Source organism: Serinus canaria, chromosome 15 (assembly GCF_022539315.1).
Source record: "Serinus canaria isolate serCan28SL12 chromosome 15, serCan2020, whole genome shotgun sequence".
Taxonomy (NCBI): Eukaryota; Metazoa; Chordata; class Aves; order Passeriformes; family Fringillidae; genus Serinus; species Serinus canaria.
In genome coordinates, this window is record NC_066329.1 from 1,546,619 (window position 1) to 1,559,121 (window position 12,503).

The following is a 12,503-nucleotide window of genomic DNA, read 5'->3' on the forward strand; positions in this document are numbered from 1 at the left end:
ATAATTAAAACTTACTGAACCATTGCAAACATGCTCTGAAAAAGATATGAAGACTCTCCCCTACAATCTATTATAAAAAGAGGACTGAAATGTATTATCACAGTAATTCCACTCACTGCCTTTGTGCTGCCACATCCCCCTGCTGCCACCAGCTCTGGGACTCGCCAGCCACTGAAGTGTTTGCAGCTGGCAGGAACAAACTTCTCCCTGACCTTGCTCCTGAAATCAGGGAGCTCAGCCCTGGGAAAAGGAGGCCCAGATGTGGGTGCAGAGAGGAGTGGCCAGAGCATTACACACAACTTCTGGGGCACCTCAGAACATTTAATCCCTGCCTCATGTCCCAGCTGGAATATCTCAGCACTCATCCACATGGCTCTTCTCTGTTTAAATCAAAGGATCACAGAACAGTTTGGGTTGTGAAGAGTCCTAATGCTCATCCAGTGCCACCCCCTGTCATGGGCAGGGACACGTTCCACTATCTCAGATTGCTCCAAGCCCTGTCCAACCTGGCCCTGGGACATTTGCAGAGATCCAGGGGCAGCCCCAGCTGCTCTGGGCACCCTGTGCCAGGGCCTGCCCACCCTCCCAGGGAACAATTCCTTCCCAATATCCCATCCATCCCTGCCCTCTGGCAGTGGAAGCCATTCCCTGTGTCCTGTCCCTCCAGCCCTTGTCCCCAGTCCCTCTGCAGCTCCCCTGGAGCCCCTTCAGGCCCTGCAAGGGGCTCTGAGCTCTCCCTGGAGCCTTCTCTTCTCCAGGCGAACACCCCCAGCTCTCCCAGCCTGGCTCTGGAGCAGAGGGGCTCCAGCCCTTGGAGCATCTCTGTGGTCTCCTCTGGACTCCAGCAGCTCCAGGTCCCTCCTGTGCTTGGCCCCAGGGCTGGGGCAGCTCTGCAGGTGGGTGTCTCACCTGAGTGGGGCAGGAGGGCAGAATTCCCCCTTTCCCTACTGCCCATTCTCCTGGATCAGCCCAGGGCAGGGGTGCATTTCTGGGAGTAACAGGTTTTCAAGCAGAGGTGCTTTTCTCACCCAGGAGTCCCCCCCAGAACGCTGGATTTCCAAAGTGTGCTCCTGCCAATTACAATTCCTCTATGTTATGATGCAGGAAAAGATTTTAGAGCCTTCCTGCAAACAAACTGCCCACCTCAGCTTCAGGGCAACCAGGAGCTGTTCACTTCCCTCTAACCAGGGAGCCCAGAGTGCTGAGGGTCAGCCTAACCTTTAAGCAAATCTTAACAGCCCTGAACAGGAAGCTAGCCCACCCAAAGCAACCAGAGTGGACTTTTTGGCTCTGAGCACTCTGATGGATGTTTTTGGAGGTGTGACAGGCTGGTTTGTGCTGTGCTGTCAGAGCTGTCACCCCCGGGTGCTGCGCGGCACCTCCTCCGCAGTGTCCCCGCGGGCACTGCGTGGGCGCCACCGCCTCCTGCTCCTCATCCAACAGCAACACAGGGACAGGCTCCGTGGTGCACAGCCTCCAAGTGATCAAACAGGCTGCGAGATGGGTTTGAAGTACTTTTCATAGCTCTTTTATAATTGTTTCATATAAAAATCCCTTCAGTGAGAGGAAGCACTGACACGCTGCGTTAAGCGAGGCAAAGGAAAAGCGTTGCGAAGCCACAGCTCTTACACCAGGTGCCAGGCGACTGCAGGCACAGGGAAATGGATTTCTGCTGGAATTAATGGCCTTCCACAAACAGCTCTCCCCATAGCAAATTAGTTCAGGAAAAAATACGTGCCAATCACTGAAAGGCCACCTAGTTCCCCGCTACGCTTGCACAAATAAAAGAAAATAAAACATCATTATATGTGTAAGAAATCTATTTTGAACAGAGCAGCTCATTTATTTTTCCATATGTTCTCCCAGATTTCATTACTACCTGCTGCAGAATAATTTTCATAGGTTCATAAAGAGTTATATTTTCATCTCCAGGTCCTTGCCTCGCATTATACACATAATGAAGAATCATTAGGCTGGGAGATGAGCTCGTTGGTGGCTGTGCAGCCCCACCAGCGCCCTGCACAAATCTGCCATGTTCAGAGGTACCAGAAATCAGCACACAATTCTAGTTAGGGGCACGCTGGAGGGCTGAGGAATTCCACTCAACCCAGCTGGACTGGCCACAGGGATGAAGAACAGCCAATGTGATGCTGAGATCCCCAGGGACAGAGTTGGGATAAGAGGGCGTCACTCAGAGCTCAGGAACAAAACAAAACTATTCAAAAAACTTAAAGCAAACCCCTATGGAAAACTCCCTAGAGACAAAAAACCTGCAGCCCCCTGCAGAAACCAAGAGTAAATCGGCATTAGGTAACTCTAAAGCCCTTTACAAGCTGTTGTACAGCTCCAGGACACATGTACACCTCTGCATAGGCTTCATCCTCGCCGTGTCCAAACCATGCTGGAGTACAACAATAAATCCCCCAAGCCCTTGTAACCACAGAGCAGGGAGCAGCAAGGGAGGGGGAACAGCTCCCTGTGCTGCATTTCTGAGCCATCAGCACCGTAATGGAAATCCCTCTGTTGCACTTCAGGGATGTAACTCACAGCAGGATCAGAATTTCTGTGTGCCACAGGGCCTGTGTGGAGACTCAGCCTCAGCAGTGCAAGGCCAAAGGACATTTCCACACAGAGAACCTTCAGGGAGGCTCTCACAATGCTGTGTCTACAAGGTAGGAGGAAGCCCTTGCTAATGTCTTCCCAAAAAATCCTAAGAGCATTCTCTGTAACAGTGATTTTTTGGGGCCAGATTATCTACATAAATTATTGTTCCAGAGAGGTTGTGGCTGTGGCTGCCCCATCCCTGGAAGTGTCCAAGGCCAGGTTGGACAGGTCACGGAACAACCTGGAATACTGGAAGGTGTCCCTGCCTATGGTAGAGGGTGGAATCAGATGAGCTGCAAGTTCCCTTCCAACCCAATCTGTGTTTCTGTGACTCTATAAAATATGTGAATAGGCTTAAAAATTGGAAACAGAAGGAAAAACTGCAGGGTCTGGTGTGAGATTTCTTTAGAAATCTGATCATGGAATGGAAGCAACACTCCTGACAGTCCAATCCCCACGGAGCATTCCTGGAGCTTGTCTCCAAATCAGCCTGCTGGGCTTTTCAGCCTGGACTGCTTCACAGGGACAATCTCCTGTTGCCAGTGTATGTTTCTGTTCTCTGTCCCAGTGATCTGTATCTGAGACAAATGACTGGACTTCTTTAAAAAAATCCAGATTACTTGATTTTCCCATGAAATAAAGCAAAAAGAGGTTTAGTAATGTGATCAATATTGAAACTAAAATCATTAAGTCCCAAAATAATTTCAGTGGATAAAAAATGTTGAGTAAGCTCTTGCCCTTACTGAAAAAAGCTGGCTTTATGTGTGTGTATATATATATATAAAACTATATATGGAATTCCAACCATAGAATCATGGAATTATTTGGGTGGTAAAGGACCTTAAAACTTATCCTGTTCCACCCCCTGCCATGGGCAGGGACACCACATTCCCCTAGACTAGGATGCTCCAAGCCCAGTCAAACCCAGAAATCCTCCACCCCTCACTGCTGTGACCTCTATTAGAGCTCAGAGTGATGAACTGGATGTCTTGAAGAATCTATTACCAAATGTCAAGATAAGGGAAAAAAAAAGAAATCAAAAAAGAGAAACACTTTTCTCTCGCTGATTTGAAGCTCAGCAATGAATCCCCATGAGTGGTTTACCACCCAGAGCCTCAGCAGAATTGATGAAAATTGAACATGGGGACAGAACAATTTCAGTCTCTGTGGTCTTTTGACTTTTCAATTGCTCTTCTATAAACCCCTGCAATGCAAGGTGTTCCCAGGAATGAGAACAAAGTGCTTTCCTTCTGTGCAGTGATGACAGCAGGGGGAATGCTGCCCTGGGGAAGTGTGTTTGCAGGTGAGGTGTCTCCTAATTACGTGACAACTGCAGAAAAGGCCCAAAAGCTGAACCCAAACCCACATATAAATCATATTATTCTTCTTTATACAGAAATATAATATATATATACACACACACATTTAGTACTGTAATAATAAAACACCCAGGTTTTTAAGTGTCAGCATTTGCTGGAAAACATTTTCCCCTTCCCAGAGCTGAGCAGAGGAGGGAACAACCCCTTCACCATTCCATAAGAGACCACACTAAACCCCTTTGTTGTTCAGGAGGAAAAGGAGGAAAGACAGGAGGATTTAGAGGTAATGGTTTGCTGCCATGAGCCAATTTGTTCTGCCTTCACTGAACATGAACCCTTAAGCTCAGTAAATAGAGTTTTGTAGCCCACAGATCTCCTGCCCTTGGCTCCTCTGACACAAGCTCCAAGGACCTGCCAGCTTTTCTGCTCCCCATGTTCACCAGGAATGGGTGCCCAGGCTTAGGGAATATCAGCATTCATTATCTTTTTAATCCCTTTGTCATCTGATGCTTTAAAGCGATTTTAAAGATTTATGGGAGGATAACCACCCCAGGGAAGGGGCCATGATATTAAGTGACAGGTTTATAGGATCATGGAATGGTTTGGGTGGGAACAGACCTTAAAGCTCATTCCATTCCATCCCCTGCCACGGGCAGGGACACCTTTCACTAGATGAGGCTGCTCCAAGCCCTGTCCAACCTGGCCTTGGACACTTCCAGGGATGGGGCAGCCACCAAGCACCCACAAAATCCAAAATATTTTGAAAAATAAATAATTCTTTAATAATTTAGAATTTAATAATGCTTTAATAATTCTTTAATAAAAAACAAACAATTCTTTAATAATGTGTTTCTTATTAAAGAAGCTGCCAAAACCCAGTCTCTCAGACAAGCAGTTTTATTATGAAGAATTGCTGGACTCAGTCTAAGGAAGGCTCTGTGTAATTAAAACTATCTAAAATATGGAGATAGAGCTAAACTGCACATTAATTTTTAATCTGAGTTTTAGATCTCCTTCAAGTAATTTTGGTATTTGTCCTTGTTTATACTGCAGTCTGAGAATCAGCCAGATGAGTCAGGGAAAAGCCAAAGGAGTACCCAGCCAGGGAGGCCATTTATCAGTTCTCCTCTGATGTCTTCATTTCCCATTTTTTCATTTTCATATTAAGAAAAGTTAAAAATCAATCTTAACTGGGGTGACTGCCCCAGGAATGATTTGCAGGAGATGCAAATGCTGAGTGCTCCTCCAGCGTGTGCTTGGAATTCTAAATACAACCCATTATTCCCACTCAGAGAGCACATGGAGCAGCCCGAGCACATCCAAGAATTCCCAGTCATGACTTCCTCCAGCTTTTCCTTGCCAGGACTGCCCATTTCCAGCCTGGGGAAGGCTGCTGCAGCTGCTCCTCACCTGTACACCACGGCAGGGATGCGTTTCCAGGAGCGGAAGCTGGCCACGCTCTCCAGCTCCTTGTCCGTGATCCAGGCGGGAACGATGATCTCCTGGGGGTAGCTGCCACACAGCCTGGGGAAAGGGAGCAAAGTCAGCCCTGTGGAGCAGCTCCAGGCTTCCCAGAGTGCACAAGGCAGCACTGGAGGAACCTGACAGCCCTTTTGCTAATTCCTGCTTCCCTGGATGTGAATAAACTCCCTTTCACCAGCATTAAATATGGAGGGGTGGATTTTTCTCCTTCCCTCGACTTGCAGAGGCCAAAGCAGAGATTCCTCCTGCAGGGACAGCAGCCCTCCCAGCTGAGAGTCATTATCCTACACAGGCAGAGCACTCCAACTGCTCCATCACAAAGTGTTCCAGCTGGGTTTGCTCTGAGCTGGAGCAGGGGTCAGCCAGAACACCCTGTCCCCCAAGCTGGGGATCACAGAGCACCCTCCTCTGCTCCAGAGCCTAAACAGGGCTTTTGCACTCTCAGTACCTCAGAAAGTGTTTTCTCTTACTTATTCATCTACAAATTTAACTCTTCCAAACCTGTTTGGGCTTTTTTGTTTTTAAATACATGTCTTTGTAGCAAGTTAAAACAATAAGAAACAATAAAAAATGTCTTCAAAAGTTCAAACTCCACTCTTTGCTCCCTTAAGATCTCCCTTAGAATGCTTATTCTCTAGAAAGCCACATCAAAACCTGGTATTTCCACGCCTAAAAAAATGCAGCAGCAAATAAAACATTAAATAATTTACAGCACTTTTTTTTTTCTATAAACCAACAAAAACATCATAATTCTGATTGTCCCTTCTTGGGAACTGTAGAAGTTGAAAAAAGTTTCAGTAACTGAGTGTTCTGAGATGCAGTTTGGCTGTGGAGTAGCAGCCCCAGCACTCACTTGTACTTCTCATTGATGTTGGAAATCCTCCAGGCATTGTTCATATCAAACCCCATCCGCTCCACTTCGTTCTTAAACCTGGAAGTTACATGTTCTCCTGGGGACCAAGAGCACAGGGGAAATGAATGGGAAATCAGGAATTAGGATTCCTACTTTGCAGAACAGAGAAAAGCAGCACATCCCTCAGTCCAAAGCCACCAGCCAGCATTTCACAGCCTCATTCTGACATTTGCACTGACATTTCTCCCTGGCCAACTCTCCAGCAATGCCAGAGTCCAACAAGGAGTTTTACCCTGAAATTACCAACTTCTGGAAATTCATATAAAGAACCACTGCTGCAGACCAGAACCAAGGACATCAGCAAAGGAACTGAGATCCATCAGCAATCCAAGTGGGATGCTCAGAAGTTCAGAACAATTTTCTATCAGTGAGAAGAATGCGAGGCTCTGGTGAAAAAGGGCAAGAGCTGGAATGTGCCCTGGAACGTGGGCAATCCTTTGAATATGCATTTCCAGCCCCAGGTTTCCTGTATGGCTGGAGGCAAGTGCTGTCATTTATCCTGCATCTCAGTTTTCCATCATAAATTGGACATTATTCTTCTGTGAGTCATGTGGAGATAGAGAGGTAAAACACATAAATGATTGTTTGACACAAATATCAGTCACAAGAGCCTCACAAACTCCTGGATTAATACATTAAAGGAAGTGGAATGAGCCCCATTTATTTCCTAGACACTTTTGTTTTAAAGTCTCAAAATACAATTGAAAAATATACAATGGCAATAAAGAATAAGAAGACAGAAAGTCTGGAAAATGAAACAAAATTTTCAGGTTTCCAGGGCTAAGAGAAGTGCTAAATTTAATGAGCATGTGAGCAGCACCAGATAAGTGATTCTGAAAGTCCATCCATTGCTTGTCTCTTTAAATTACTGTAGCATTAAATCCTGAGGCAGAGCAGCACCCAAGGGGGGAAAAATCTGCTGAAAAATTAATGCTTTAAGTATTACATCTTTCCATTAAATATTTTAGAAAATCCTTAAAGTCTTTCAATCCCCCAGATATCTGGAGATACATGTTTCAACCCAAATGTAAATGTACATGTCTGAAATGATTTTTAATTCCATGTTACAGAATAATTAGAAATAAATATAAATAGGTAAATTAAGAATATAGACAGCAGCCTAATTACAGGACTTAATTAACTACAGTGTTATAAAGATCCTTTGTCAAGAGCAGAGGTGGAATTGGACAACACATTCCAGCCAGGCAACAACCTCTGCCAGATTTGTCCTTAGCAGTGACTTTTTAAATTTAAAAATCACACAAATTCTTTTACTGGAGCACCACAAGAATGGGCTTCCCCATCACTGCTCCTTAAAACTTGTGCTACATCCTTAAGGATTTTTTTGGATAGCAAATGAGAATACTGGAAACATCCCAAATCAGTGCTGCTCAGCCTGGTGGGTTTTAAGACAAACACATAAAGCTACATGAAAATCATATATTCTGTTTGATTTTTCCCTCTTAATTTTTAGCTACTGTGCAGCCACAAGTTCTTCTCCTGGAAACAAAACCCCAACCTTAATATTTTGTGCATTTCTCCTGAATTGCTGGGATGTTAAGAGGCACTTTGAGCCAACATTGATAATGTTTAGAAGCATCCCAACCCACTCTCAATATCCCAGGGAATGCAAGCTGGGTATTTTGTGGGCTTGTGCTTCCTATTAAAGCTGACCCTGTGAGCCACAGCCTGGATCTCTACTATAGACACTGCTAACATATTTTTCCCAGAAAATGTGTTCTGTTGACACTTGGATGGATTTTGAAGCACTTTAGTACTTTTTTCTATATCTACCAAATAATGGGCTCCTTGGACACAGAAGAGAAATGACAATGTCTTTGGATTGACTTCTTCAGCCACATTCACACTGATTTACTTCAGCTATAATTCAGCTCTTTGAAGGACAACATCTACCCCCAGCCACAGGCAGCTACAGGGAGATAAAGTTACATTAAAGAAAATGATAGACAAAGCTGTAAGAAAAAAAATTGATCAATAGAAATTAATAAAATGGTAAATGTTGCTTCTTGTCCCAGGAAATGTCCAAGGCCAGGCTGGACTTGGAACAACCTGGTCTAGTGGAAGATGTCCCTGTCCATGGCAGAGGGTGGAATGCGATGGACTTTAAGGTCCCTTCCAATCCAAACCATTCCATGATTCCATGATTATCCTAACCTAGCATCAGGCTAAAGTCTCTCTGTTTCAGCAGAGAGAGGAAGAGGGAGACTCAGCAAGACTTCCACAGTCTGCCAGCTCCCATTTCCCAAATTTAGTAAAGAGGGAAAAGCCCTGGGTGTGAAACTCTGCTCTGAGGAGATTTTGCATTTTCCAGAAGCTGCTAATGAAGTGTGTGAAGAGGAACAGGGCCAGGGAGCCCCTCCTGCCCCTGAGTGATCCTTGTTCCTCCCCAGACATTGCAGACACAAGAGTCTGTGCCAGGCTCCAGAGCACCTTCAGCAGCAAGGACAGAATCCCAGGAACATCTCTCAGCCTGGTAACTGGGACACTTCCCTGAGGCAGTGAATTGTGACTGACAGGAGATCACAGAGTGCCTGCAATCAGATTTCTTATACTCAACCAAGTGCTACAACCACCAGCATGCCAAGCTTGAGCTTTTATTTACTTGTGGGCTTCAAAACCCCTGCAGCAACGATGGTATTCCACAGAAAAAGATCACTGCCTGTGGCTATGAATGATCCCAGGAGTAGCTCAGGGGCTCCCTTCTCCTCCCCAACATCCATCTTGGAGATCAGTGCTCCAGACAAAAATTGTGGCAACCAACCCAGAATGGTTTAGACTGAAATCTGCTGCTGTGGTGAGCGAAATGCTGTTGGCTCCACACCTGACTGACTGAATCAAACCCACCCCAGTAATTCCCTGGGGATTTCAGGTGCTGCTCTGGTGATCCCAAGGCTGTTCCCACATACCTGGCCGACACAAGTCCCCATGCTGCTCCTTCTCACTGGCATAAACCTCCATGCACCAGGCGTGGTAGGCGAAGGAGAACAGGTCCTCTATCTTGGACGGGGGGCGAATGGCATTGTTCAGCCTCTTCAGCCAGTCCTGACACTGCTCAAAGGTGGAAAACTGACACCTGGCCCAGAGACAAACATCCCACAGGTGACTTTCAGTAGGAGAAGCCACTCTAGAAGGTGACAGGCTGAGCATGAAAAGCTCTGTGAGAGCACAAAGTGAGGATAAAGACCTTATTGACAACTTAGTTCTGCTTCCATGTGCACTCTAATGGGAAGTAAAGTGAAACCTGTGGAATGAGTAAAGAAACACTTAAGGAATCAGGATTGACTGAGCAGCAATATTCTGTGACTGGGAATAACCAGGGTGTGCCCTGCCAGGAGTAAGGGGGACATTTCTCCATGTGTTACCTATAAAACCAAGCAAAGATCATTCAGGTCAAAGACAGGAATGTGTTACAGCCCCTTCTGACTGCTGGATCAGGGGGAAACTCAGAAAACTACCCCACACATTATAATCTACATAACAGAACTATAACCACAGTCCTGTAAACAGGAACAGGCTGGGAGAGCTGGGGGTGCTCATCTGGAGAAGAGAAGGCTCCAGGGAGAGCTCAGAGCCCCTTGCAGGGCCTAAAGGGGCTCCAGGAGAGCTGCAGAGGGACTGGGGACAAGGGATGGAGGGACAAGAGACAGGGAATGGTTTCCACTGCCAGAGGGCAGGGATGGATGGGATATTGGGAATTAGGAATTGTTCCCTTGGGAGGGTGGGCAGGCCCTGGCACAGGGTGCCCAGAGCAGCTGTGGCTGCCCCTGGATCCCAGGCAGTGCCCAAGGCCAGGCTGGGCAGGGCTGGGAGCAGCCTGGGATGGTGGGACACGGTGCCCTTGGTGGAATGAGATGGGTTTTAAGATCCTTTTAAAACCCTTCTCTTTCTGGCTTTGCTGGGAAGCACTGACTGAGCTTTGCCCAATGTTACAGACTAACAACAAGCAGAGAGAATATTCCCTGCACAGGAGAAACCAATCTTCAAAGCAGTGCATTAAAATTACATTAGCTTTTCTTTTCCTGGACTCTTTAGAGTAAAAGGGTAGAAATAAACCAGTGATTTATTTTGCCCTGATGTTTTTCTTTAAGATTTTATAGTTATTAAATATTGCCCAAGTATTTCCATTCTGCTCAGTCCTGGTTAATGATGGCATCTGCATTCCCTCGGGGCAGATTTATCTCCCCTACCTGCAAATAGCTCAGAGCCACAACGTGGAAGGGAAAAGCCATGTCCAACATCTCCCAGGAGCTGTGAAGAACTGCAGCCTGAGGTGTTTATTTATTTCCCATCACTGACTGTAAAGCAAGCCCAGACTACTCACTGAGACAGGATAATTCTCTATTAAACATCCACACTCAGACAAGATACATCTCACCCTAAATTCCTTCTAAATTCTTTTGAAGTTAGTGGTGTAAATAACAAGTATTACCTCCACTTGAATTCTATTCTCAAAATACAAAGTCTGCTCATAAAAAAGAACAAGAATATATTCTAAGTTCTGTCCCAAACTTCACCATCTCCCAACCATCACCAAGCCCTCAGTCGTGGAGATGCAGTTTTGAGAGAAAATTGATAAGGATGGCAAAAATACAAATAATTTGTATTCATTCAACAATTGAAGGGGAAAACAAATTAATGTAGGGAAGAAGGGTGACTTTCTTAAATGTCAAGAGCTACAAGTGAAGAGGAAGTTAAACATTGAATTCAAATTAAACTAAATATTACCTCTAAAGTAAAATCAGTCCTGGTGAAAAAACAGCCTTTCAGGAAGCAGCTGACCTGTTAAACATTCTGAGTGCTAGGAGATGGCTGGGGCTCCTTTCATTACACAAAAGGTACAGCAAGCAAACATTTAATCAAAAATAAATGTTCCTTTCTTCTTAATTAAAGTTCATAGATCAAAATTAATTTCTGCAGCAGAAAAGTTTAAAAAAAAAACCCAGTGAGGAGCAGCTCAGGCTGGGCAGCTCAGAGAGCCCTGGAGCCTGGGCAAGGACAGCCAGGAGTTACTGCTGCCTGCACACCTGGATTTACCACCTTCCTTCACTTTCTCTTCCCTTATTCCCTCATTTCCTTTTCCAGGAGGCTACCATGCCTCAAGGACAGTGAGTGTACTCTCAGAGATGTTGAGAATGCAGGGTGGATGAAGCCTCAAACCCCAAATCTTGATAAAACTCGTTTGCAATGTGTGTATCAGTGGCTTTATCTGCTTCTGTACCTATTGATATGGAAATATTGATATAACTATAATATATAGAAGCAATGCATTCTAATTGATTGCAAAGCAGGGACAACACAGTGAGACTGAAATTAATTTCAGAACAAAACCAAGATCAGCCATGTGGGCTCAGAGCGAGGTTTGCTGTTGTCCTGAATCACAACAATGAGACACACAGCCCTCCTTGTATAAAAATCAGACAAAATAAAAAACTTTTGAGGGAAATCAAGTAAGAAACCCCATTTCCTTGAACCATCCCAGCTGCCCATGGCACATGGAAAGTAAATTCCCCCCCTTTAACACTGAGCCTCTCCTACCTGATAACCTTGCAGTCCTTGCAAGTCAAATGAAGCTGGAATATATCCCGGCACTCCACACTCTCAATGAGCTGCAATGGAACCTGCAATTAAACACACCAGATTATTGCATTTCTGCAGCACTAACTGCAATTTCTTTGCATATCTCACAAGGATTTATTGCAGGCTACATGGAGTCTGAAGAGAGGAAAACAAATGAATCCACAAGGAATTACATCAGCAGTTCTGAGGTTTGGTACCAGGTATTCATACTCCAGCTCCAGCCCTGTGGGGTCCAAAAGCCTTAAGGGATCCCATGGGAGCACCTGAGAAGGCTTCAGGAAAGGCAGCAGAAACTCCAACTCCTCTCTCATGGAAGCAGTTTTCCCTCTTATAGGTCTATATTTAGGAATCTTAATATATTTTTAGCTGATGGTGTTCAAAAAGAACTGCTAAGCAAGATCTCCTTAACAGATTGCTGCAGTCTGGATGTTTTTCTATGGCAATATCCAATATTTCCTCCTCAGGGAAAAACCCTTTGGCCTGTTTAGATCAACACTTGTAATGGAAGCAGCCAAATTTAGAGTGATAATGCTGAATCTCTCCCAGCTAAAGTGCAGTTATAGACACTTCTGTTTCCTGGCATGTTT

At 45.2% G+C, this 12,503-nt stretch overlaps 1 protein-coding gene across 11 annotated transcripts in view; it reads right to left on the reverse strand.

The window, feature by feature from the left end:
• Positions 1 to 12,503, reverse strand: part of MTMR3 (myotubularin related protein 3) — a 74,701-nt gene that overhangs the window by 19,408 nt on the left and 42,790 nt on the right. For all 11 annotated transcript variants that reach the window (XR_007778891.1, XR_007778890.1, XM_030230784.2 and 8 more), the window contains 4 exons: positions 11,875 to 11,957; positions 9,246 to 9,412; positions 6,259 to 6,355; positions 5,334 to 5,447 (listed from right to left, as the gene is read on the reverse strand). Coding sequence is in view for 9 of the 11 variants with exons in the window: in XM_030230784.2 (XP_030086644.1) it covers positions 5,334 to 5,447; positions 6,259 to 6,355; positions 9,246 to 9,412; positions 11,875 to 11,957 (461 nt within the window). In the remaining 2 variants the exon portion in view is untranslated. The remainder of the gene's footprint in view (positions 1 to 5,333; positions 5,448 to 6,258; positions 6,356 to 9,245; positions 9,413 to 11,874; positions 11,958 to 12,503) is intronic.